At 48.2% G+C, this 26,634-nt stretch overlaps 2 protein-coding genes and 1 non-coding gene across 6 annotated transcripts; 2 read left to right on the top strand and 1 right to left on the bottom strand.

Moving 5' to 3' along the window:
* Nucleotides 1–41: 41 nt before the first annotated feature.
* MYORG (myogenesis regulating glycosidase (putative)) lies at nt 42–7,382 on the top strand. 2 transcript variants are annotated; one of them, XM_036021842.1, is made up of 3 exons: nt 42–211; nt 3,484–6,538; nt 6,594–7,382. In XM_036021842.1, the coding sequence occupies exon 2, from the start codon at nt 3,614–3,616 to the stop codon at nt 5,756–5,758; it is 2,145 nt and encodes a 714-aa protein (XP_035877735.1). In that variant the 5' UTR covers nt 42–211; nt 3,484–3,613; the 3' UTR covers nt 5,759–6,538; nt 6,594–7,382. The 2 variants fall into 2 exon arrangements, with proteins under 2 accessions (XP_035877735.1, XP_035877736.1); XM_036021843.1 differs by having other exon boundaries at nt 102–211; nt 3,541–6,538.
* A 493-nt stretch (nt 7,383–7,875) lies between these two features.
* On the top strand, nt 7,876–8,038 carry LOC114514784. Its single transcript, XR_003686118.1, has one exon. It is a non-coding gene; the product is annotated as a U1 spliceosomal RNA (small nuclear RNA).
* Nucleotides 8,039–13,723: 5,685 nt separating this feature from the next.
* Nucleotides 13,724–26,608, bottom strand: NUDT2 (nudix hydrolase 2). Of its 3 annotated transcripts, none has more exons than XM_028514745.2 (3): nt 26,539–26,608; nt 16,180–16,357; nt 13,724–14,238 (listed from the first exon to the last, which is right to left on the bottom strand). In XM_028514745.2, the coding sequence occupies exons 2-3, from the start codon at nt 16,304–16,306 to the stop codon at nt 13,913–13,915; spliced, it is 453 nt and encodes a 150-aa protein (XP_028370546.1). In that variant the 5' UTR covers nt 16,307–16,357; nt 26,539–26,608; the 3' UTR covers nt 13,724–13,912. The 3 variants fall into 3 exon arrangements, with proteins under 3 accessions (XP_028370546.1, XP_035877742.1, XP_035877743.1); XM_036021849.1 differs by lacking the exon at nt 26,539–26,608 and adding an exon at nt 16,738–16,816; XM_036021850.1 differs by lacking the exon at nt 16,180–16,357.
* Between the last annotated feature and the right edge of the window lie 26 nt (nt 26,609–26,634).

The raw sequence follows: 26,634 nt of genomic DNA, 5'->3' as shown, positions 1-26,634 counted from the left end.
CCATGTGACAATGTGGGAGGTGCCAGGGGCGGGGCTGGACTCGGAGGCTCAGGCTGGAGCAGAAGACCTGGGCGTGACTGGAGAGCCAGAGGGCGGGGCCTCAGCTGTCGGCAACTGGGCAGCGCTCTGCGCCGCGCTGCTGCAGCTCAACTCCAGCTACCTTGGATACCTGCAGGAGCCTACCTTCTCCGCCACTTCTGGTGTCACTGCCGTGAGTGAGCTCAGGAGGAGAACCTTGGGAGGTTTCTGTGGGAGCAAACATCCTTAACTTTCACTCCTAACCTCTGAGTGGGTGGGGAGAGCCTGAGTGGCTGTGGTTTCCATTGGGAGACAGGCCCCTTGACCTCACTTTGTCCCTTTGGATTTAGTAGCTGTTGGGCGGGGCCCTGGGGGTGGGTGTGGAGTATTACATACTGTAGGCTCAGTCTCTCGATTCCCCCGGATCCCGCCGCTGAACAGGGAAATGGACTGGATCGAGTTGCCTTTGACATTTCCGCACATTCTCCTGGGAACTGTGTTCGACAAACCACATAGCTTAGAATGGCCTCCCCTCAGTTGGGCCGGTCCGGGCCCTCCCCCTCATACCCGACTAGGGGCTGGCAGCCAAGAATGAGGTTGAGTGTCAAGTGGGGAGAGACTTGGCTAGGGCCGACCCCACTGGCCTGCATTAGCCTGTGGCTGGTCTGATGGCGGAGGCGGCAGATTATAGGAGTCTGTAGCGCCACCGTTAACACAGGAACCACTACTCTTCCCACACTGCCCGGGTACCAGATGTTATTAAAATTGTCCCTTTCCCACCCTCAAGAATCCTTCCTAGGGCAAGCAGCGGCGCCAGCCCTTGAGAAAACAGGCCTGACCATGCCCACACCCACTTAATGGAAGCCTGTCGCCACCTCTTGACCATAAAGCTTTCCTCTGCTTCATTCAGACAGCTTGTCAGACTATTGTCTCCCGCCTCCTGAAACTTAGGCTAATGGAGGGTTAAGTTCACTTTTTGAATTTGGGCAACCTTGCTACTTGGGTGACTTCAAACAGATTCCTTTTTCTGATTGGGACACTGTTTCCTTATCTGCACAATGGACCCTGTAGCTATGCCTCCTTTTCAGCATTATTTTTAGGGTGAATGCTGTGGCATTTGGGAGACCAGCATGGGGCCTGCATGGAGTGGGTGCTCAGGCCTGTGGGCTACTGTCCTTCATCGAAGAACCTTGGAATCCTAGAAAGATAAGATTCTCAGAAATTAAGATTGGAAAGTTTTCTGAGGTCTCTTTGGCCTCTCCATGCTACTAGGGTCATGAGGCAGTCTAGTATAAAAGTTTTGAGAATGAGGGAGTCCTATTCAGACATGGACCTTTTCTCCTTATTCCCTTAGTGTCCAGAATGGGGCCTTGGTTGTCTTGAATGGATGAATATAAATGTATAGCCACTCTGGCATGGGCCACCTAAGACCTTCTGTGGGTTCTGTTTAGCTTGAGGGCATCAGTTAATTAAGGCTACTGCCTGCGTTTCCCAGGACAACTTTTCTGAACTGTACCTACAGGAAGTGGAGTCCATACTGGTGTGGGAAGTTGGAAAACTAAGCTATGTGGGCTGAGAGGAAGGGAATAAGAGGCTGTTCCAAACAAGCCAGACTGACCAGCTTAGGGAATGGGGGGGGGGGGGGCGGCGGGCAGAGAACATAGAGAATGAAGCCCTGAGATAACAACTTGGGGAGGGGCAGTGTGGGGAGCTGTATATTTACATCTAGGGTCAAAATTCTGATCTGCGTCTGGCATTCTTAATAGTCTCTTCATGAGAGAGTTGGGGGAGGTGAAGATCCTGAACAGTTCTGGCATCTACTGGGAGATCGCGGGGGACTTAGAAAGACACTGGCATCTGGGAGGAGACTAATTACTATTTGCTAGTTTCCTTCTCCCCTTCCCCCTAGCTGGTGCAGCTGCCTGGCTGGCAGTATGTATGTCTGTGTATGCACCTGGCTAGGGCTATTTCTTTGTTGGACTCTGCCCTGAGGGCTAAATCAGGAAGCGCCAGTGGCCTTGAGCAGCAGATTGCAACACACACCCAAATCTACGTTTCCCTGCAGGCGTGTTTGGATGTTAAACATGCAGCGTGTGAGAGCATATATGCGTATGCGCAGGGAGGTGGTCTGATCCCTGGAGAGCTGGTAGGTTGGGGAGAGATGTTGGCCTAAGGTAGGTGGTTGAAATCTCCTAAGGCAGGTGGCCTGAAGGATTTAGAGTGGGGAAGAAATGAACTTGGGTCGTTATAGGGTAGGCCTGGCTGGAAACGAATCAGAAAGACAGATGAGACCACATCATGCCTTGTAGCTCAATTGCAAAACTTACACTTCTGAACTTCATCATGGAGGTCATGAGAAGCTCTCTAAATTAGGAAGTGATGTGGTCTGATAACGTCTTTTTTAAGGTTTTATTTATTTATTTTTAGAGAGAGGGGAAGAGAGGGAGAAAGAGAGGAAGAGAAACATCAGTGTGTGGTTGCCTCTCACGTGGCCCCCAACGGGGACCTGGCCTGCAACCCAGGCATATGCCCTGGCTGGGAATCAAACCTGTGGCCCTTTGGTTCCCAGCCCACGCTCAATCCACTGAGCTACACCAGCCAGGGCTGATAACTTCTTTAGAGGGTTCACTATGGTTGCCATAAGCAAAAGGCATTGCAGGAAGGAAGTTGAGGGCAGGGAGGTCTATGGGGGAAGTGTTGAAATAGTACAGGGGAGAAGAGACTGTCCAAAACTAGGGCAAGGGCAGCAGGACGGTGGGCGATTGGCAGAGACAAAACCAGGTAGTAGCTGGCCCACAGCGGTGGTGTTGGGAGCAGAGCAGGAAGGTGGGGACCTGATGAACAATGGCTGCAAACAGGGTGGAATTTGAGGAAAAAGTCGGAGCAAGAAGCCACCGTGGTGCCTGAGCCAGGCTCCTGACCCCAGCCCTACTGTCTGAACCCAGCCCTGCCTCCTTCCAAACCAAGCCCTGGGACTGATCTAATCTCCAGATTTAATCGGGCTTCTGTTTAAATTCCATGCCTGAGCTGCTCCTCCTTCCTCTCTTCTCTCCCCTTGTGGGCACAAGGAAAGTCATCCTACTACTCTGTTAAAGGTCTCAAGGAGCCGACTGAAGCATGCCGCACCCCCACCATGGCCACAGCTCTGGGACACCAGGTCCTCTCCAGATCCTTCCCTTTCTCTTCAGCTTGAACTGCCCCCGTGTGTGATCCCAGGAGGCCTCACATTCTGTGATCTGGACAGCTCCCTGACCTTGTCTGGTGGTGTTTCTTCCCCACAAAAATGGGACGCATGCCATCTGCCCCTCCCCGTTCAGAGTCCTGACTAATTTTGGCAAGTATCAGGGCCCTTGAGAAAGGGTAAGACACAGATTGTCCTGTTAAGTCTCATCTTTGCCATTTCTCAAACCCTTAATTCCCAGAATACACCTTCCCAAAATACACACCTCTTCTTTCTTGCTGCAGCAAATGGAGATACTGTGGAATGAGAAGGTCAGTTCCGCCTCTCTCTTCGCCTTCCAGACTGTGGCAGACCAGGTTCAGATGGGCTTTGTCAGGTGGCCCCACTACTCGCTCCTTCCATAAGTGAGGGCCGATGCCCCAAAGTCCTCCAGAGAAGAGCAAGGCCTACCCCCGCCGACGCCCTGGGCACGACACAGGCCGTGGGAGACCCGAGGCTGCCTCAGCCACAGCCATGTACACCTTCCTGCCCGACAACTTCTCGCCTGTCAAGCCCAAGCCATCAAAAGAGCTGAAGCCGCTGCTGGGCTCAGGGGTGCTGGGGCTGCTGCTGGTGTTAGCCGCAGTGGTGGCCTGGTGCTACTACAGTGCCTCTCTACGCAAGGCAGAGCGTCTGCGCGCGGAGCTGCTGGACCTCAACCTCGGTGGCTTCTCTATCCGCAACCAGAAAGGTGAGCAGGTCTTCCGCCTGGCCTTCCGCTCGGGTGCGCTGGACCTTGACTCCTGCAGCCGCGATGGCGCTCTGCTGGGCTGCTCTCAAACGGCAGATGGGCGTCCACTACACTTCTTCATCCAGACTGTGCGACCCAAGGACACAGTCATGTGCTACCGTGTGCGCTGGGAGGAGGCAGCGCCGGGCCGCGCAGTGGAGCATGCCATGTTCCTGGGAGACGAGAGGGCGCACTGGTATGGCGGCGCTGAGATGAGGACCCAGCATTGGCCCATACGGCTGGAAGGCCAGCAGGAGCCACAGCCGTTTGTCACCAGCGACGTCTACTCCTCCGACGCAGCATTTGGAGGCATCCTGGAGCGCTACTGGCTGTCATCACGTGCGGCTGCCATCAAGGTCAACGACTCAGTGCCCTTCCACCTGGGCTGGAACAGCACAGAGCGCTCACTGAGGCTGCAGGCACGCTACACTGACACCCCCTACAAGCCACCAGCCGGCCTCCCCGCAGCTCCAGAGCTCAGCTACCGCGTGTGCGTTGGCTCAGATGTCACCTCCATCCACAAGTACATGGTACGGCGCTATTTCAACAAGCCATCAAGGGTGCCAGCACCCGAGACCTTCCGGGACCCCATCTGGTCCACGTGGGTGCTGTACGGGCGCGCAGTGGACCAGGACAAGGTGCAGCGTTTTGCCCAGGAGATCCGCCGGCACCGCTTCAACAGCAGCCACCTGGAAATCGACGACATGTACACACCTGCTTATGGTGACTTCGACTTCGACGAGGTCAAGTTTCCCAACGCCAGTGACATGTTCCGCCACCTGCGCGACACTGGATTTAAAGTCACGCTCTGGGTGCACCCATTTGTCAACTACAATTCCTCATCCTTTGGCGAGGGTGTGGAGCGAGAGCTGTTTGTGCGTGAACCCACGGGCCGGCTGCCCGCGCTGGTGCGCTGGTGGAATGGCATCGGCGCGGTGCTGGACTTCACGCGCCCCGAGGCCCGCGACTGGTTCCAGGGGCACCTGCGGCGGCTGCGCTCGCGCTATGAGGTGGCCTCCTTCAAGTTCGATGCAGGTGAGGTCAGCTATTTGCCCCGGGACTTTAGCACCTACAGGTCGCTGCCAGACCCCAACATATGGAGCCGGCGCTATACTGAGATGGCGCTTCCCTTCTTCTCACTGGCTGAGGTCCGCGTGGGCTACCAGTCTCAGAATATCTCCTGCTTCTTCCGCCTGGTGGACCGTGACTCCGTGTGGGGCTACGATCTGGGACTGCGCTCGCTCATCCCCGCCGTGCTCACGGTCAGCATGCTGGGCTACCCATTCATCCTGCCCGATATGGTGGGTGGCAATGTGGTGCCTGAGCGCACAGCGGGCGGCGGCAATGTGCCAGAGCGCGAGCTCTACGTGCGCTGGCTGGAGGTGGCCGCTTTCATGCCCGCTATGCAGTTCTCAGTCCCACCCTGGCAATATGACGCTGAAGTGGTGGCCATCGCACACAAGTTCGCCGCACTGAGGGCCTCGCTTGTGGCACCGCTATTGCTTGAGCTGGCAGGTGAAGTCACCGACACTGGAGACCCCATCGTGCGCCCGCTTTGGTGGATTGCGCCCGGCGATGAGACAGCGCACCGCATCGACTCACAGTTCCTTATCGGGGACACACTGCTGGTGGCACCAGTACTGGAGCCTGGCAAGCAGGAACGTGACGTCTACCTGCCCGCCGGCAAGTGGCGCAGCTATAAGGGCGAGCTTTTTGACAAAACACCAGTGCTGCTCACCGATTATCCTGTGGACCTGGATGAGATAGCCTACTTCGTCTGGGCATCCTGACCCAGCCCAGGACCCAGAGACCCCACAGGTCTAACCCAAGTCTTTTATGCAGGCCTTTCACCCTCTATTAAATACAACTACACCGTGTATCCCCAGGGAGTCCCTACCTCTGTACCACCCACTGTGTGGGTGCTGACATAAATGTGCTCCACCCAGCTCCTGTAGGGCCAGGGGAGGGGGCAGTGATGCACAATCCTAACAGCTCCCTTCCCTACACACTCACTCCATCTGCAGAAACCTTTTCCATGAGGTGAGGGTGAGTGAGCTTAGAGGAGAAAAGGTTAGTTCCTGTTACACATGGTTGGGTTTTAAAAGCACACAAAAAAATCCCTTACCCTTTTTCCTGGCCTGAGTGGCCATCTTGTCCTTCTGAAGTGGGCACTTGATCCTCTTTAAGGTCCCAAAATAGCCCCCTGCCACACTTAGAAGAAGGGTACATTCTTGGAAGTGGAAGACAGGCCCTGAGTTCCCAGCATTGGCCTAAACTGTGGCTGACCTGCTCTCCCTTGAGCTGGCAAGAAGGGAGAGGAGTAGTTGGCCAACTGACAAGGAAGCAGGAGGTCCCCTCCCAGGAGACAGGAGGACTTGGTTCAGCACAGTGCCATCATCACTGCCCCTCATTTGTGAGCGGGCTCCTAACACTGCACCAACCCACCTGTGCACACGTACGCACTCGGCCGTGGGCCAAGGCCACCGTCCAATGGGCAGAGACTTGCAAAACCTTGCAGATTAGACTTGGTGCCTTAATCTAAGAGCCTTTCTGTGTGTGTGTGTGTGTGTGTGTGTGTGTGTGTGTGTGTGAGAGAGAGAGACAGAGACAGAGACAGACAGACAGAGAGGCATCATGTGTCCCTGGGTCTGCAGAATGAACACAACACGTCTGAGACTAGATTAGCCTGGAGGGAGGGGGCAGGGAGCAGATCTGAGGCTTTGATTGTTGACTTGTCTTCCCCGCAGGCGATGTGCCTGGGACTACGGTAAAAAATAAATAGCCCTTCAAGATTCCTTAGCTGCCTCACTCCCTGAACACGGGGCAGGGTAGTGGCCTAAAAGGAAGAGATAGCCTTATTCTGGTGGTGGTGTGCTTCAGCACACAAGCTACACAGGTACATCTCCACCTGCAAATATGCGTACAGGATAAGGTCTTTCACCGTCAGCCGTTTTCCCTTTCTGAGAACAATCTCAGCCAGAGAAAGTTTTTTTTTTTTTTTTTCTGACTTTGCAGTTCAGTCTAGAGAAGAAGTGGCTTGTCCGAGCAGAGAGGCCGGAAACAAGGCAGGGCTCAGCCTCCTTCCACGGCTTGGACAGCAGACCCAGTCCCGCAGCCCTAGAGAATGCATCCCTTTGCCCACCCCTCCACCCCTCTATTTCCTCCATGTGAAGAATGCCTAATGCAAGTTTAAGGGTACTCACAGTTGCCCATCTCCAGTGCTGATTCTACCAGTCATCAATAAGCTGTGTGACCTTGAGCAAGCTGTTTAACTTCCCTGAGCCTCAATTTCCTCTTATGCAAAATGGTGATAATAAAGCCTACCTCCCAGGTTGTTGTGGGAATTATAAGCACAGATGTACATAAAGTGCCTGGCACAAGTAGGTGCTCAATAAAAGGTAGCTATTATAATACGTACTATTTCTTGTTTTCTTGCTTAAAAATAATGATTTTTCCAGGCCCTGGCTCCAGCCCAACTGGCTTCCTATGGGTCTATGTGACATCCTCTTTCCAAACCTCTGTACATAGCACCCACTGAGGCCTGAGTGTGTAATCAAAAGGACATTGTGATCCAGGAAATAGGCAAGAAAAGACGTATCCGAAGGTGGGATGTTGGAAGACAAGATTCCAGGGTCCCCAGGAGATGGGAAGTAAGTGGAATTAGCTTCCCTCTCCCTTTTGTCAAGAACACATATCAATTGGTATTCAGCGATGAGCCTCCCTGGGCCCTGGTGCCCAGCCGTGAGCTAAGGAGTGATTGTAGATGCAGGCTGCATCCCGGAAAGTTCCCTAAATGGCTGAAGAGCATGACTATGTCTTGAATGGCCCTCCAGCTTTTTATGCCACCTGAAGCCAGTTTACCCAACCTCTTAAGCCTTGCTTTCTTCATCTTTAAAATGGAATGTCAGTACTGGCCTGGCAGGGGAGACACCATGACCACAGAGGTGGTTTTCCCAGGGTGAGGCTTATCCATTGCACTCCAGATATGCTGACCCTGCGATTTCTCCAAATGTGGGAAACTCAATTGCATAACTTGTGGTAGTGGGGGACTAAGTTTGCTATCTCCCCTAAGGAAAAAGAAAATAAAATTAATGGAAAAGCTAGGATTCATTAAGATGTGTCTGTAAAGCACTTATGCAACAATTGACGAAGAGTAAATGCTCAATGAATGGTAGCTCCTATCAACTCTTACAAAAAAAAAAAAAGAACAAAGAACTGTTCTACCTGCAACCTGTGCTGTCCAATATGGCAGCCACTAGCCACGTGTGGTTCTCAAATTTAATTTTAAAAGTAATTAAAATTAAACAAAATTAAAAACCCAGCTCCTTGGGCATACTAGCCACATGTCAAGTGTTCAAGAGCCACGTGTGACTAGTGGCTAACATATTGGACAGTTTAGATTATAGAACACTTCCATAGTTGCAGAAAGTTCTGCAAGAGTCCATGACCAAGCAGTGTGTGCTGAGATGAAATAGGGAGGGATAGAGTAACCTGGAAAGGAGGAGGAGTGCCCTTTAGAAAGGCATTGAGGGCAGGCGGCAACATTTACAGCCTCGGTGGGGGAGGGGCGCACCATGCCCTGGGAACACTCCCTGTGTGGGGGGGCAGGGCCAAAGGGAAGAGTGTCCTTGTCTGGCCAAATTCTAGCAAACTAGCCTTTGCTTTGTGATCTGCTTTCTAGTCTGGCCCCTGCCATTGGCCTGGTTATTCACAAAACCACAGATGAAAAAAATGAACCACCAAGAGAGGAGGGCATTGGCCTGAAGTCATACAGAAGATTTGCAACCACCATCGACTGGAACCTGATGTTCTGCAGCCAGGACGTCCCACCTAGCATTCACCTACCCGTCAACAGCATGGCTCTGCCCCGGCCTGTATAGCGCCAAAGACGGGGAGCCAGCTGAAATGTGTATCTCTGAAGCTGCCACCCAGTGAACCTGATTCTAGGCCAAGAAATATTTTTCCCTTCCCTCATAGACACCAAAAAAGAGAGGTTCAAGTACTTGAGGTGGGGGTGGGAGCTGGAATGGCAAGAACTGTGAGAAAGAGCTGAGTCCTGGAGACAAGAAGAAGGGAGGGAAATAGGCTGGAAGCTACCTCTACCCCTATTCCCCAGGATGCCAGGAACTCTGGCTGCCTCCAGCCTTGTCCAATCCCCCAGCCCTGCCAACACGTCTTGCATTCCAAATTTCTCTCTCTCTCTCTCTCTCTCTCTCTCTCTCTCCCCCTGAACCTCTGGATTGGGGTGGGGGCTGCCCTTCCTACATGGAGATTTCAGCAGCTGTGTAATGGCCAGAATCCCTCATTGGTCTCCCCTTTAGACCTGAGCTGGTGGGGGGGATGTTGGTGTAAAGGAATGGGAACCCCGCTTCTCCAGAGGTAATGGGGAGGGACTGAGTGTTCACTGCAGGAAATCTAGGACTGGGGTCTAATGTCCTCATTCTGCGACCCTGCGCACCCTGAGAGCCTGCCTCAGTTTCCCTTCCAATACCATATGAATCAGCTGAACCCTGGCCAGGCCCTTTCCCTAAGACCAAGATGTGAATTTTCTGAAAGGGTCTTTGCCCTTGTTTCCCCAGATTTGGGTAAAGTGTCTCTCAGCTTGGCTGGCTCCAGAGCAAGCCTTCCTCTGCTGGTTCCCTGCACTGAGCCTTCTAGTCCCTTCTCCCCTCCTCAAGCCCAAGGCCGGTGTTGACCCCTCCCTCCCCTACTTCTGGTCACTGCTCCACATCGGGCCTTATCGATTCTAGCCTGGACCTCTGCAGCAGCCTCCTAAACGGTTTTTGCTTTTTGACCTTTAATCCAATACACATAGCATCCAAGGCAAAATATTTTTATTGTTCAATTACAGTTGTTCCCATTCTTCCTGCATGACTCTCCCTTGCCCCCCCGCCCCTACATTCAACCCTTCCCCTCACTGTCCTTGTCCGTGGGTCCTTTACACTTGTTCCTTGATTTGATCCTTGCCCTTCTTTCCCCCGTTACCCCCCTCCCTCTTCCCCTCTTGTCACTGTCAGCAAGGAAGTCTTTTTGAAATTTAATTATTTCATTTAGGGGAAAAAAAATCAAGCTCTGGCATTCAAGGCCTCTAAGATCTGAATCCTCCTCGCACCTCTGTTTGTTTTGCTCACACACACACACGCGTGCACACACACACACATATTTTGAAAAGCAGTTGAAGAAATATTACCTTCTGTTCTGGAAATAGCTGCACAGCCCATCGCAGCAAAGGGCAGCCTGCCTAGACCCAGGCCTGAAGAAAACCGCAGTGGCAACTGGGTGATTTCCTTTCCTGACATTGTCTGACTCAGTGGGACTTCTCTGACACCCTCCCCTCTCTGGCAAGGCCCAGCTCCCTGGGAACAACCTGGTGTTTATCTTAAGGCTAGTTAGTCATTTACTTCATTATGCCCAAGAATCTTTCCAGCAGCTTGAGAGGAGGGGAGAATTTTTTCCCCAATGTTTTTCACCATTTTAATAGAATATAAGGGAAAACAGGCTGACTTCCTCTGCTTTTTAAATTGAGCTATAATTGACATAGCATTGTATCAGTTGCAGGTATACAACATAATGATTCAATATGTGTGTATATTACATTACCACAGTGAGTCCAATGAACATTCGTCACCATTTACAGTTACAAGAAAACCTTTTTTCTTGTAATGAGAACATTCAAGCTACTTTCATATATGCAATACAATATTAACTATAGTAGCTATGTTGTACATTACATCACTATGTCTTATTTTATAACTGGAAGTTTGGACCTTTTCACCTCCTTCACCCATTAAGGGAGGGGAGAATTCTTGGCATTATGTGGCAGGCCCTGAGTTTGGCTGGGGACTGAAGCCGGGGGAGAAATGAAAGGAAGAGGAGGAGGCCCTGTCCCTGGGAGTTCCCAGCCTGAAGAACAGGAAGAGGTTGTGCCTCTGTATTTTGTTTCCTTGTGCTGTTTTTACCTTCCTAGCCACCTTTCCCCTCCTAGAGAGCCCAGCTGGGAATTTCCTATTACACAATCCTGAGCATGAGATGGGTGGGAGCGGAAGGGGAGCGAAGGGGCGGACAGGTTGGGGGGAGGGGAGAGAACAGGCCTCTCTGGGCACCTGTAGCACAGTGTCAAGGAGGCATCAACCTGGCTGGTGGGGCCCTCGTCTACAAAAGCAGACAGACTGGCCACAGGCTGGACCTGTGGAGAAATCAGCCCCTACTTCCAAACACGGGGGATGCAGCTGGGGTCCCATACCCATACAAGTATTTCAACTGAAACTCTACCATTAAAACTACCATTATTAGTAGCGGGGAGGGGAGGGGAGAGGTGGAGGGATTGAGCAAAAAAGAAAAAGGACTCACGGACATGGACAACAGGGTGGTGATTGCTGGGGGTGGGGACTAAATGGTAATGGAAAAAAACATAATAAAGATTATATATATTTTTAAAAACTACCATTAGGTCCTGGCTGGGTAGCTCAGTCAGTTAGTGTCATCCCATTACTCCAAGGCTGTGGGTTTGATTGACTGTCAGGGTACATACAAGAAGCAACAAAGGAGTGCCTAAATAAGTGGACAAGCAAATCAATGTCTCTTTTTCACTCCCTTCCTCTCTCTCTTCAGTCAATCAATCAATCAAGTTCCTTATGATTAAAAAACCCCTATCATTATTACTTTATTTTTTTCGGGCCTTCAATTCAGCAAACAAGCCTACTGTGGTGGGTAAGGTACAGCTTTGGGGGATCAAGAGGGCATTTTGGTTTTCCGGAGCTGCTGTTAAATTTCCCTAAGAGGGGGCAACTTAAGACCACCTTGTTGGGGATAAGTCCATTAGATGCTTTTTCATCCAGGGGTGGTAGAGGGGGCAGGGAGAAGAACAGGTGGAATTCCAAGAGGGGCCTCTTTGGGTGTGGGTGGAGGAACGGGACGGTATTTATGGGACGGGTGGTTATTAGGGAAAGCTTCTAGAAGATGCTCTGGAGCTGAGGGGGCCTCAAACTGAAGGGGAAATTGTGGCCTCAGCCCCATAATTCTTGAACAAGCCCAGCTGGACAGAAGCAATGTGGTGATGACGGCAAAGCCTACTCCCCTGCCACATCCCAGTCTCGGTCCCCCTTTCTCCCACCTGTACCCACCCCCCATAATATGCCCAGTCCCACCCTGCTGTCAATCGTTCCCATAAACCAAGCCACTAAGTACAATTTATGGTCTACCCCTTCTCCAAAGTTCCTGTGTTTTAACAGAAAACTCTGTGAAGCCCAGAGGAATGACCCCAAAGCTATACAAGACACTCTGAAGCAGTCTTTGCTCTGGCACCCATTCTCAAAGAATCCCACATTCAGGCAACTGCCAGGACCATCAGTTTTCTTAGGCCTCAGTTTTCCCAACCATAAAAACGAGCAGCAAAAGAGGGTCATCTTCCTGGTCCCTTCCAACTCTGGCATATGAGGTCTCAGCATTTGGAGATTCCACAGCCTCCCATGCTGAGAGCACAGGGCTGGCCAGCTCTTGTTAGGAGGCTTGTCTGTGGTTTGGCACCACTGCCCAGCAGGCATTTATTAAATCAATGGGATGTGGTCCCTGCTGGCCTAGAAAGAGAACATTAAGCTCCAAAAACTTCCTGCAGCAGGCCTTCTTCAGAGTGCTGCTCAGAGGGGCGAGGAACAAAACCATCCAGGTCTCTGGCGGGGCTCCAAGATCCTGTTCGCTAGTACTTTTGCCCTGTCTGCACGGAGAACCAGTGACTGAAAACATCTGGAAGCCTGCTTAAGGCCTGGACCATTTCTCTCTCCTTCTTCTAGGGGTGGCAGTTCTTGACCCTGGTAATCTGGGTTGACCTTTACCAATGACCCTTCCCATCCAATCTTCTGCACTTCACTGGGCAACAACCGTCTAATAAAATCCACATGAATCCAGCTGCTAACAGCTCCTGGAAGGGCTATAGGATCTAACACCTGCCCTGCATTCCTTGAGCCCTAGTAGCAAGGGAAAAGAGGGCTGAGACCCAACTGTTGCGCCTCTAAGTCTTACAGTTGAGTTGTTGGAGAAAGGGAGTAGGTGGGAAGAGAGAAAAACCAATGGTGAAGGATTGCTAAGGGTGTAGAAGGCAGCTGCAGGCGAGGAGCACACGTGTAGGGACAGGGCTGCTGGGTGGCACAGCAGAGCCCCTCGGGACTTGTTGTGCCTCTTGCCAGTGACCTCAGTCAGGCTGACAAGGACCATGCTGACTTTGGGAGGCAGGACTGGGCCAAGAGGTTGGAGTGCATGTGTCACTAACCTGGTGTCCCAGGGTGGCCTGTACCTCTTCTCCCTGAGGTGACCTGGGTTGTCCCAGAGTTCTTTGGGTCTCTAATTATTTTAGAAAAAGTTTTCTGAGCACCTACAACAAGTGTGCCTGCTGCTGGGAAAGACACATGAGCGAGCAGACCAGACCCCATTCCTGTGCTCCAGTTCCACTCACCTCATATCCTGTCTGACGACAGGGAGAGAAGTATCAGTGGGGGTGGGTGAGAGTGTTGGAGGGACAGAGGCAGGACAGCACCCCTGGCAGTGTTGGATCTCGCTTATTCTGACGCCCTCCCCTAGCTTCTTTGGGGTGCAGAGATTGGATACAGAGCGTGGACACAAGATTTCCTCTGGCTAAGGTCAGAGCTCCGATTCACTTCAGTGTTCTCCCACCAAGAACAGGAGTCCAAGAAATAAAAACAACAGGTTAAAAGGACAGATACGCTGTTTGAGGTTTATTACATACAAGGATGTACATTAAAAAAAAAAATCCTGCTTTGCCTGCCTTCCCACCCAGGTAAGATTTTTGCTTGCTCTCCTCTGAGAGTCCTCAGCTGCTTTTACTGACTTGTCTGCTCTTTGCTATGATGAGCCGAAGACCAGCACAACCTTCCTCTGAGCTGAAGGTGGGTTCATCTCAGAAAGCCCTCAAAGATCCTGAGGCGAATGACTCAGTTAGCTTGGGCCACCGTGGAGCAGAGAAACTGGTGTCCTTCTTGGAGTGCTGCCTTCATTTCCTCGAATTGAGCCAACTGGCAGGCCTCATCCAGCCCCAGCCAGCGGTAAGCTTGGTGCTCGTGGGAGAGGCAGATCTCCACATCGCGGTCCTTCACCTCTGCCAGCCAGTAGATGACTGTTTTGGGTTTCTTCCTGGCCACATAATTGAGCTCCCTTCTGAACCCCTCAATGATGGTCAGCTGGCTTGCTTTTAGGCCTGCTTCCTCTTGAGTCTCCCGCAGGGCTGTTTCCAATTCATTTTCTCCTGGTTCCACATGGCCTGGTTAGGAGAAAAGGGAAAGAGGAGGGGGAGATAATCTTCAGAAAAGCTGGATTTTCCAGGTTAAATGATTTAAAGATGGGATCTTTGGTGACTTTTGTGGCTGTTGCTAGGCTACGGGAAGCCTAGAGATTGGCATCCTAACATGCTTAGGAGTGGGGTACAGGGCAGGTAGTGTCTGACTCTGCAGTGTCTGGAAAACCCCACCTCCCCACCCCATCTTCTCCACAGAGAGTAAAACAGACCATGTGTTTGGCAAGTCTGGTCTAGAATTCTGCTGCTTTGATGATGAGAGAGATGGTCTCCCTTAGACCTGTGCTTTCTTATTCTTTGGAGCTCTCCCCATCCTATATTCTCAGGGAGACCTTTCCCTTGGAGGCCTTAACGTGATTTCCCCGAGGGGCAGTCCCTTCTTGGCAAATTGGGAGCTAGCTGAAGAGGGAGCACTCTGCCTACAATCCACAGTGAGGAGTTAACACTGTCTGCATTTGGTCTCTAAAGTCCCAGGGCCAAGGCGCAGGCTCAAAACCACGCACTGCGGGACCAGCAGCTGTTTCCAAGTAGCTATCAAGGCTTTTCCAAATTGTTTTCATCTTTATAACTGAGCAAGACCAGATTCTGGTTTCATAAGGAAAGTCCTGATGGGAACTTAGACTAAGGACAAGCTGAGAAACAGTTCTAAGAAAATTTGTTGGCAAGACCCGAACCCAAGCAGACAGCTGCCAAGAAACTGTTGTAGGAGAACTTGAAGCTCTGCAGACTGAGAACAGCCCTCAGCTCTGCCTCTAGGCCCTCCCTGCAAATTCTCAGTTTGCCCAGAGGAGCCAAGGAGGATGGGGAGGGGTCTGGCAGCCTCTGTCAACACACAGCTCCAGCAAGTTGCTGGGGGCCTCCTGGTTCAGGAGCTCATGGGGAGCAGGATTTCTGGGCTGTTCCCTTCTTAGTTTGCAGATAGGGCTATAGCCTAGGCTTCTTCCTTCCTGGGGGTCCTCCCAGTGCTGCCCTGAGTCAGCTGCTTCTGCACAGCTCTGACAGAACACAACCAGCAGTTTGGACTTAAACCATTCTAGCTCATGACTTCTGGAGAATTTTCTCTGTATGGCACCTCATATAGAGCCCTATACACAAGGACAGGTAGGTAATGCATCCAGGGATGAAGGTGAGGAGGATGCTGACAGTGACAGAAATGACTCTGGTCCAGGATGTCTTACCTTCCCTCAGCAGTGTGGGGGAGTCTCTAAGCACACCTTCCCAATATCAGCTATTCAGCATCCTGCCCATCCACTTTAACAGGGTAACTTCTCCCCCCAGGTCCAAGCCGGAAAGAATTCGGAGAGGTCCTCTGCACTATTTCAGTGTAACTTAGGTGATGATCAGGAGACAAGTGTGACTATTCCTGTTCATAGTATTTGTCACACTTTTGTATCTTTTTTCATCTTGTTTTTCCCTAGTGAAACTCAAATGTGCAAATTTTATTTCCTGTTCCCGTTTCCTTGTTTTCCTCCACCTCTGGATCCTTGTTCACCTACACGTCCCCCCACTCCCCCACCCTGCTCCCTCTGTCTGGGGGCTGTTCTCTCTGAGCTCCTCACTTGTAGCCCAGTAATGACTTGACCCCAAGGACGTCAATGCCCAGCCTAGTGCCTTTCCTCCTTCCCAGCTATTCATCACAGAGGCTGGTGCTGTGGTGAATGATACACACACACAAAAAGCCCAGGTGCTGCCTCTGTCCCGGGATTCAGTCACAGAGTTCTATCTCCAGCTCTGCCCTGGCCTAGCATAGAGACCTGGTATGTAGAAAGCATCAGGGGCTTCTACCCTAACCCCACACTCTCCTGCTGCACAGTCACTGGGAGCATGACTTGTGAGGGGTCTGGCAGGGTGGGTTTCTGAGTAACATCTGGCACCTCCCCAAAAGCCAGCCCCTCTGGCTCCTCATACCTTTAGGAGGAGTCCAGTGATGAATGCCATCTGATGCCTGCAGCAAGAGAAACTCAATCGCCGTGCTGTCCACCTTGGGAATGGGGCGTCTTCGGAAGATGATCAAGCCACATGCTTTCAGGGCCATGGTCTGTTTGAGGACTTAATAACCCAGAGCAGCTAACTGCGACCTCCTCACCTACAGAAAAGGCAGCATGCCAAGAGCCATTGAAGGGAAACCAGGAATCAGAGAGACAGGCCTTTGTAACTGCAGGACCCTGGCCCCACCATGTGAGTGTGGCTCCATCCCAACCCCTCTAGGTCTCCCTGCTAAAACACAGGGCTGATGTGTGTGTTAGGCCTTTAGCCTAAGTCTCTGGAGCAAAGAGATCCCAACAATGTGGTATCCGATGGCTCAGAGGGAGTCACTTAGGAAAGGCAGCTTGGTGTATACTTTTTTTGTTACTTTTTTAGGCTTTTATCCATGTTTGGAAGGTTAAACATGTACAGGTTAAACATTCACATGGTTCAAAATTCAAAGTTCAAAAGGGCATACATAGTAGAAAATCTCCTTCTCATCCCATCAGAGGCAAACTAGCACAGTGGTCAAGAGTGAATCTGAAGCCTGGGTCTAAGTTCTGGCTCTGTTACTTATTCATTGTGTAAATACCTCGTAAGCCTCAGTTTCCTCATCTGTAAGACAGGATAATAACAGTTCTACCTCAAAGGGTGGCTGTGCAGATTACATAACTTAACTTTTGTAAAGTGCTTTAGAACAGTGCCTGGTATATAAATAAATTTCTATATGCATAACAAATTTCTGGAAAGACACACATCATTAATAGTGTTTTCTGGAGGATGAGATTATGAGAAAACTTTCTTTTTCTATTCCACATATTTCTGTATTGTTTGTATATTTACAGTGAACATTTACTAATAGTATACTCAGCCATATAATAGACTAAATTTTTTAGTCTTTTCCATTTCATGTAGTCTTTCTTCCATTTCAGAAGAAATATGTCAACAACAATAAAAGAAAGGAAGAAAGAAGAGTAGAAATATCTGCAGAAGTAAAAAAAATTCAGCATCTGAAGAGGGGCATGTAATCAATGTAACAAAAATATAGGAGATGTTTTATGTAAGGCTCTGCTAAAAGAAAAATTTGTGTCATTTATTCATTCAATAAATAGTGAGAACCTATTATGTACAAAACATTGTTCTAGGCCTTTACCCTCATGTAGTTTATATTCCAGTGTAAAAGGCAGACCTTAATCAAATAGTTAAGCAAATTAAAAAATAATTGCCAATAAGGTATGTGCTACAAAGGAAAAACATATGATGGCAACTTGACCTTGTCTAAGGGATCAAGGAAGGATTCTTGGAAGAAGGGATGTTTGAGCAGAGAATAAATGATGACTAAAAGGTAAGTTGGCAAAGGGAAGGAGGAGAGAGGTGTGCTCCAGGTGGAAGGAACAGCATGGGCAAAGGTCCTGAGGTAGGATGGCAGAACTGAAAGAAAGCAAAGTAGTGTCTCAATGCAGCAAAGCCTGGGAGAGTGGTGCATACAGGAGAAGGCCCGAGTCAGCGGGGCCTCATCTGCAAGATTCCAGGGTCAAAGAAAGAGCTGGTATTCACAGACAGCAGAACTAATTGTAGAGAGGGTGGCTGGGGGAGGAGCTGATATTCTCTAGGACCCCCCTTATGGTGTTCAATCAAGATGAGCCTGCATTGCCCTGACTCATGTGGATCAGTTGGTTGAGCATTCCCTCCGCCCCACCCCCGCCACCCGGCCCCCAGCAAAGCAAAAGGTTGCTGGTTCTATTCCTGGTCAGGACACGTGCCTGGGTTGTGGGTTTGGACTATGGTCAGGCCTGTACAAGGGGCAACCGACTGATGTTTCTCTCCCTCTCTTTCTCCTCCCTTCCCTTCTCTCTAAAATCTTTTTTAAAAATTACCTTGCATCTACTGAAAGCAACCTGTTCCAGGGCAATTATCAAGACTGCCAACAGAAGGTAATGTTACTCTAGGGCACAGGTGGCAAACACAAGGCCTGTGGACCAAGTCAGGACCTCCACCTTGTTTTATCCCGCCCAGCACCTTGCTTCTACCTGGCAGTAGCACTGAGCTCCTTGTCCCTAGTTAAGGAGTAGTTACATTTATACAGTCCTAAAATTACATTCGGACCTTTGAAGGCAACCTTGAGGCTGATGTGGCCCCCAGTGAAAATGAGTTTGACACCCCTGCTCTAGGGGGTAGCAGATCCTAACCAAGAAACCAAACACACCTAACACTGCGACCTTTCCAAACCTTTCTAAACTTGTAATGAGAATTTTTAAGGATTGGAAATAATCTGAAAAGTAGTGTCTGAAATAGTCTGTGCTGTCATGTATTGTTGGTGAGAGTAAATTAGCATATCCCTATAGGAGGGCAATTTGTTTGTGAATATCAAAACAGCATATTCCCTTGCCCTGCAGGGTTGCTCATTTGGCTGGAGCATCATCCTGATAAGCCAAGGTTGTGGGTTCAGTTGCGGGTAAGGGCACACACAGGAATCAACCAATGAATGTTTCTCTCTCTCCTTTCCCTTCCTCTCTCTCTCTAAAATCAATAAACTTAAAAAACATTTAAAAAATCACAGCATATTCCTTAGATCCAGTAATTCCATTTCTAGGCACTCTGACCTATATAAATACAGGGTCCAGCAGAAGTAACACCTGCTTGGGTGTTGTTGGTAGGGTAATAATATGGGTGTTATAATTTATAGTTTTAATTTGAACATTTCACCTAAAATGTCATATGGTGTGCTTGAGTTCGATACTGTTATGTTACAGAATTACATGTTTATGATTTTGTAATAAAAGATTTTGTAATAATAAAGGGGCGTTATTTGTGCCAGACCCAGTATGTATTAAGATGCACACACAAGGATGTCCATTACAACTTTGTGATATCAAAAAAAGGCAAAACAGATACCCATCAATACAGGAACAATAAAGTACAGTATATCTATATGATAGAAAAATTATGAGCGTGCCCCCTCTTTTCCAGAGCACACCCATGCCTTTCCTTCTCTCATCCCCTCATGGCTTGTATCTCTCTCTCCCTCTCTATCTCTTTCTCTTAAGTTCCAAGGGCCCTTCTATTACCTCTGTAACTTTCTTCTTTTTTTTTAAGATTTTATTTATTTATTTTTAGACAGAGGGGAAGGGAGAAAGAGAAGGAGAGAAACATCAATGTGTGGTTGTCTCTCGCACAGCCCCTACTGGGGACCTGGCCTGCAACCCAGGCATGTGCCCTGACTGGGAATTGAACCGATGGCTTTTTGGTTCACAGGCTGGTGCTCAATCCACTGAGCTACACCAGCCAGGGCTACCTCTGTAACTTTCTAAATAAGCTTTCCCTTATAGTTAGAAAAAAAGGGGAAATTATAAAGCCATAAAAAATAAGGTACAATCCCTGGCTGGTGTAGCTCAGTGGATTGAGCACGGGCTGGGAACCAAAGTGTCCCAGGTTCGATTCCCAGCCAGGGTACATTCCTGGGTTGTAGGCCAGAACCCCCAGCAACCACACATTGAGGTTTCTCTCTATCTCCCTCCCTTCCCTCTCTAAAAATAAATAAATAAAATCTTAAAAAAAAATAAGGTACAGCTAAATATTCTGCTTGTAAAAAGATTTTCAGATATATTAAGAAAAAAAAGTATGGTTTAGAATAGTATATATAATGTGACACTATTCGAGTTAAAAAAATTCATATTCAAACAGGTAGCAGGCTTTAGTGAACACTTGTGTTTTCTTTCCCTAATCTCCCTATTTATGCTGAAAACCTTCCCCATTCTGGAAGCCAGAAATAAAGGTTTCAAACTACTGATTCCAGGTATAGTCAAAGCCAGGTATCAAACCCTATTCCCCCCTCTCCCCCGTAGGCCCCATCAAGAGGCTCAGAAAGTATTAGCAAGTTGTAAGTGTAGGGCACCTTGCCCTTGCTTTGGGTGGAACCCCTTGGAATAAATGTTAGAACCCCTAGATAAGCTTTGGAATCCAAGACTACAGGGCACAGTGCCCTGCCGAGGACAGGATGTCCCAGAGCATTCCTCCACACCACTGCCATCGCCAACATAGTATGGGGAAACAAAGCTGGGGGAGCCAAGATAGACAGGCCTGAGGTGGCCATGAGGAGCCAAAGGGGAGAGGGGAGCAGTATTTTCTTATGCGGAGCCGGCTTAGTGGAGTGCAGGGCATACCCTAGCAAAACTGTATCTTCAGCAGATATCAATGTGGATGAGACCAGAAGACTTAGGATCAAGAGCTAGGATTAGATGTTCTTCTCTTCCTACTTACATTCTTGATCCATGGAGAGGACAGATCTAGAAAGGCAGAGCTATTAGTCCTTTCAATTGCTTGGCTTGGGCCAGTGGTTCTCTAGAATTTCTCCCTCCTTCCCCACATACATAACCTCCTGCTCACCCTTTCAGAAGCTCAGATGTCACCTCTTCTGCGAAGACTTCTAGCTTCTAATCACCCCATCTTCTGGGCCTTTCACATGGCTTGAATAAATTTCTATTATATGGTTTGATGAGAGAGGCCACATACTATGAGCAACAGGAAATGGAGCATTTAGTATAGGATCTAGACCTCAAGCAATCATGAAATTTGAGGGAGAAATCCATGCAACCCCATTGCCTCTGCACTTGGTGTTGGGTCTGAGGTCTCTATAGGTCAGACAAAGCCAGCAGTTGGGAAGGAAAGCTGTCTGTGGAGGAGAGCAAGGAAAACTGGAACCTGTGAGAACAAATCATGACCTACAAGGACAACTACAACTCATGAGGACAAACTGAAACCTGTAACTTCCTTTCACTGTCTGCAAGCTCATGGACACAGGTGACCTGCAGAAGCTGGAACTCTCAGCCACAGAGCTGAATGTACACCTGGCCCAGTACTAAAAATAACCAAAGGGGTAGATTCAGTGGAGCAGGGGAGGCGTAGGCCTTGGTGCTGTTGTGGGTCAACAATGTGACCCAGCAGATCAGTGTCAAAAGGTATACACTGCCACCATGCCTGGTACCCTGCTGTGTCCGTCACAGTGTAACTGGCAGCTACTTCACTTCAGCTTTCCAAATCTTGCTTACAGGAAGGGAATCCTGGGAAACCTTAGCTAAGTGGACACAGTACAAAACCACCACAAGCATGCGTAGCTAGTATGGTAAATCTCTATAGCTCTGGCAGGGAAGAACCAAACCATGAGCTCTGTCTCCTTGAGACTCAGCACAGCAGCCTTCAACAGATGTTCATTGACTCAACCAAACTCTCTCCCCACCTCTCACTCAAACAAATGCTCAGGGTATGTTCTGGGAATTTGGGAAATAGCCCAGTGTTTTTCTAAAGAGTGTCGTTTACATAAAAGTCAATGGAGCTATTGTTGGAGGTTTTCTGTTTTTTTGGAGCCCACAGAGCTGAAACTGTCCTGGGGTTTGAAAGCATCTCCATCTCTTCATCCCTGTCCCCCCCACCACCACAGACTACAAATGATTTCAAACCTCAGCAGCCTAAAGAACACAGAATCCGATATGCAAATATGCCTGCAGTCAGGATCATGGAGGTGAGAATGCCAGGCTGAGAGCAAATAATTCACACTTCAGAAAAGTGACAAAGTGCCTTAGGTGGTTAAAAAAAAACCCTGAACAACAACAACACCCCCCCCCCCCCATGTCATCAGAAGGTTCCAGAAGCTAAGGAAAAGTACTCTTGGCTTTCTCTCTATATACAACTCCTTCACAGCCTAGAAGGTTCAGGATTTAGGTGTCAAAAAATAATTCACAGATAAATGGTTATACTGATGTGTTATGTTTCAGTATTTCCATCAAATTAATCAGAGTGCTATTGCAAACACAGCTCAATCTCAAAAGCCCTCAAATATACCTTTAAATACAGAAAGAGCTCCCCAAATCCTCCCCTAACTTGTATTTCATAGTCTAAAATTCCTTTAGCAGAAATGTTTCATACCACCATCTTATCCATTAAGCATCTACGCTGTGCCAGCTACCTGCAGTGCCCAGTTCTTTACAAGTATCTTAACAAAAAAATCCTCACCCAAGGATATGTTTATTGGTTTTAGAGAAAGAGGAAGGGAGAGAGAAAAACATCAATATGAGATAAACATTGACTGGTTGCCTCCTACACGTGCCCGACCAGGGGTCAAACCACAGCCTAGGTATGTGCCCTGACTAGGGTCAAACCCGCAACCTTTTGGTTACAGGACTATGCTCCAAGCAACTGAGCCACCTGGCCAGGGCTACATGTATCTTTTTTAATGCTCAAGACAACTCTTCACGATAAGCATTATTATTTTCATTTTATGATGACGAAACTGAGATTCAGAAAGGTTAAAATAATTGCTTGAACGCAATAATTGGTCTATGAATGGTGGGATTTGAATCTCAGTAAGCCTAACTCCAAAGCCTACATTCTTTCCCCTTATACAGCGTTCCTTATCACGAGAGAGCAGGGCTTGGGGCACAAATGGCCCTGAGAGAAGACACAGAAATGATTTATAAAATTACTTTCAGTTTCAAAATTCCCAGTCTTTGATCTACACTCATATGGAGAACTTTGAAGGTGTCTGGATAGAATCCTTTCCACAGAACAGGTTTTAGTTGGAGGGGAGTGTACACAAAGGCTTGCCTAGTGCCCAAAGACAGCCCTGGAGGGGTCAAGTATAAGCTGAGTCTCCTAAACTTTGCCTCTCTACAAAGGCTTCTATGCCTCCTCTGCTTTTTCCTGGGAAATAGGAACCTAAAACCACATGTTCAAAACCACGCCCAGTAGCCTGGGGGTTCCCAAGTACTGAGTGTTGGAAACACCCTTGATGCTAGTCTTGGACAAGCACCTAACTTAAGGTGCTGGTGTCCAGAAAATTTGCCCAGGCCCTTCCACTGTGAGGAGGGCCACCTCTGCTGGCCCACAAGCAACTCTGTGACTACTCAGCTTTCCTTTACTTCCCACAACATAATGGTCTTTTCTCTAATTCTAATTCCCTTCTTCCCTTCCAAAGGCATGGACAGAAATGAGCTGTCCGTCCATGAATAAAGCTCTCCCTTGTAACAGCAGCAAAAAGAGAAAAGAAAAAAGTCCCCAACTACCACGACTACATTGAGACAAAGAAAATGTTCCTTCAGCTGCATCCTTCCCTGGACATCTGCCACTTTCTTTTCTCACAGAGACCAAGCTGCTGAGTCATCTTGCTATCTTTGCTATTTGGCTGAGGGAGGAAACAGATTTCACCTGCAATGAAATGAATATTGGCTTCTAGGATGAGGCCAAAGTCAGACAAGGTTGGGACAAAAATCATACCTAGTTGAAGGGAATCTGTTAAGTGGCCTATTAGTGCCATCTGCTGTACAATTCGGGAAAGCAAGCATGAGGACTTCTAATATTAGAGCCGGAAGGGATTCATTTAATAATTATGTTACATCTGTTGAGTGTGTCCCATGTGACAGTGTGACAGGATTGAAGAGTAGCTGTGAAGCTGAATGCTACAAAGCCCCTACTTTCTAGGGATCCACCGCCTAGTGAGAGTGGGATACTTAGACAAGTTACCCGTGTATTTTGTGTATCATACGGGTATGCGTAAGATGGAAAGATAGCAAAGAAAAAGAAGTGATTACCTTTAGGTCAAAGGGGTGCCCCAAAGGGATTTTTTTTCTAAATTATTTTATTGTTCATTTACAGTTGTCTGCATTTACAGTTGTCTGCATTTACCTCTCCCCACCACTCTGAAAGGGATTTTGAAGGGCAGTTAGAAGTTGACTCCGGGGTGGGGGAAAGAAGAAGAAGAAGTTGACCAGAAAAGTAAAGGTGGAGGTAAGGAGCACTCAAAGCAAAAGCATGAGTGTGAGCAAAGACCTTCAAGCACAAGATGACATTCTATTGCTAAACAGCTTAGTTTTTATTCTGCAGGCAATGAGGAGCCTTTGACAGTAATGAGGGCTATAATATGGTCAGACTGACATTTTACAAAGACATTCTGGAAGAAAGGAAGGTGGAAATGAATTAGAAGGAAAGACTGGAGGCAAGGAGATCATCAATTACCAGCCTGTTGCCAATAGTCCAGATGACAAATGAGTTACATTAAGACAGAGGCAGCGAGAAAAAAGGGATGAATTTGAGGGATATCTCAAAAAGCAAATCAACACTATTGGATGTGTGTGTGTGTGTGTGTGTGTGTGTGAGAGAGAGAGAGAGAGAGAGAGAGAGAGAGAGAGAGAGAGAGAGAGAGGCGTTTGGTTGGGTGACTAGGTAGAAAAGAAGCAGGTAGAGTAGGGAGTAGAATGTAAGCTAATGATTTCTGTTTGGGACAAGTTGAATTTAAAGTGTTACAGACTAACCACAAGGTAAATTGACATACGGGTCTAGAGTTCAGTGATCCTCTGATCCCATCTCTTCATTTCCCAAGGTGGAAATTTTCATTAGAGAAAAAGTCTCTCATAGTAGGTACTTCTGCAGCCCACCATTTGGGTAAGTGGCCTATTAGTAAGTCTAATTTGGGTAAGTTTGCTTGTGCATCTGGTATTCCAAGCATTTTCAACCTCTTACAGACAGAAACAGCATGACACAGTATAGAAAAGCATGGCAAACAATACAGAGTTACATTAAGGCAGAGGCAGTGAGAAAGAAGGGATGAATCTCATGGCTTTGCAGTGAGAAAAATCTAGGTCCTTAATTTCATAGTTGTGTTACTTCCAGGAAAATACTTAACTTCTCTAAGCCTCATTTTCCTCATTTGTAAGATGAGGGTAACTCCTACTTTTCATAGTTGTTGTAGAGTTTAAAATAATGTATACATAAGGTCTGACACATCGGAAGGACTGAATATATGTGTCACTCTTATCCCTGAGACATAAAAGATCATCTTCATAAAAGAAAGCTTCTTTATGTTGTTTTAAAGGCATGCTCTTAGCTTTTATTGATAGTTGAGTCAAGAAATGGCTTTTCGTATTTTCTGCAAAACTGCTGGTGAACACATCGTTCATCACACCATGTACATTCCTTATGTAAAAGATCTTAGAAGACAAATCCTTTTAATATAGGTACTAAAAAGAAATTTCACTCTTTTGAATGGATTGTTTCCTTAATTATTAGTTATTTCTTTTTTTATTTCTTAAAAGATTTTTATTTATTTATTTTTAGAGAGGGAAGAGAGGGAGAGAGATAAACATCAATGTGCGGTTGTTGGAGATCATGGCCTGCAACCCAGGCATGTACCCTGACTGGGAATCTAACCTGCGACACTTTGGTTCGCAGCCCACACTCAATCCACTGAGCTACGCCAGCCAGGGCGTTTTTTTTTAAAGAAGATTTTATTTATTTTTAGAGAAGGGAAGGGAAACATCAATGTGTGATTGCCTTTTGTACACCCCCTACTGGGGACCTGGCCGCAACCCAGGCAGGAGCTCTAGACTGGGAATCAAAACAGAGACTCTTCGGTTGGCAGGCAGGCGGCCACTCCATCCACTGAGCCACACCAGCCAGGGCTAATTATTAGTTATTTCTTTAACTGACAAGTTTTGGGCTAAATTGGGTACTCAATTACATTAAGTCTACTGGCCCTTTGGCTAATGTATTTGTTTCTTTTATGAAGTTAATAGCTACCATTTTTTAAGGCGTTACTACTTGCCAGGCATCGTGCCAAGTGCTTCGCCTGCATTCCCAACAACCCTCTGAGACACAGGTGGCAAACACAAGGCCTGAGGGCTAAATCCAGCCCTCCACCTTGTTTCTATCCTGCACCAGCACCGAGCTCTCACTTATCTGTTAAGGAGTAGTTACACTTACACAGTCCTAAAAGTTCTTTCAACACTTTGAAGGCAATAACAAAGCTGATGTGGCCCCTGGTGAAAATGAGTTTGACATCCCCTGCTCTGAGGCATTACTGCCATTTTTCAGAATAGGAAAAGGAAACTATGGCTCAAGAGATGTGTCTGGGTAGTAACTCAAAATCAGGTCTGCTTGACTCCTAACATCATTGCTCTGAACCTCAGCTCTATATTAGCAGTCTACATTTGGCTGTTTGCATTCAGTTTACTTTACTTGCATAGCTTAAATATAATAACAAATACATAGGCTCCAAACCAGACCAGAACAAAGACTAAGGAAGTGATGTTTTAGGCAGTGAGACTCTCATACGGCTTTCTTTCCTTCTGCTGTAATTGCCACAATATTTTCCATTCAATAAATGAAGCAATTAGAAAATATAAAATCTCTTTTGGGAAGCAGGCAGGGATTTAAGTTTAAAAACAAGGTAAAAACTGAGGTCCAGGGAGGGGAAGATATGATGGGCTCGCGCCCACGAGGCTCAAGCCTGGGAACTCTGGAGGGCGCACCCACCTTTGACCCTGCAGCGACGCGAAATTAGTCCCTTGCTCATCGGAGAACTGAACCCAGAGTACCCACTCTAAGAATACTCACCCCCCAGCGGTTGAA

Source organism: Phyllostomus discolor, chromosome 3, assembly GCF_004126475.2.
Source record: "Phyllostomus discolor isolate MPI-MPIP mPhyDis1 chromosome 3, mPhyDis1.pri.v3, whole genome shotgun sequence".
In the NCBI taxonomy this organism is placed as follows: Eukaryota; Metazoa; Chordata; class Mammalia; order Chiroptera; family Phyllostomidae; genus Phyllostomus; species Phyllostomus discolor.
Note: the sequence above shows the minus strand (reverse complement) of the source record. Positions and strands in the feature narration are given on the sequence as shown.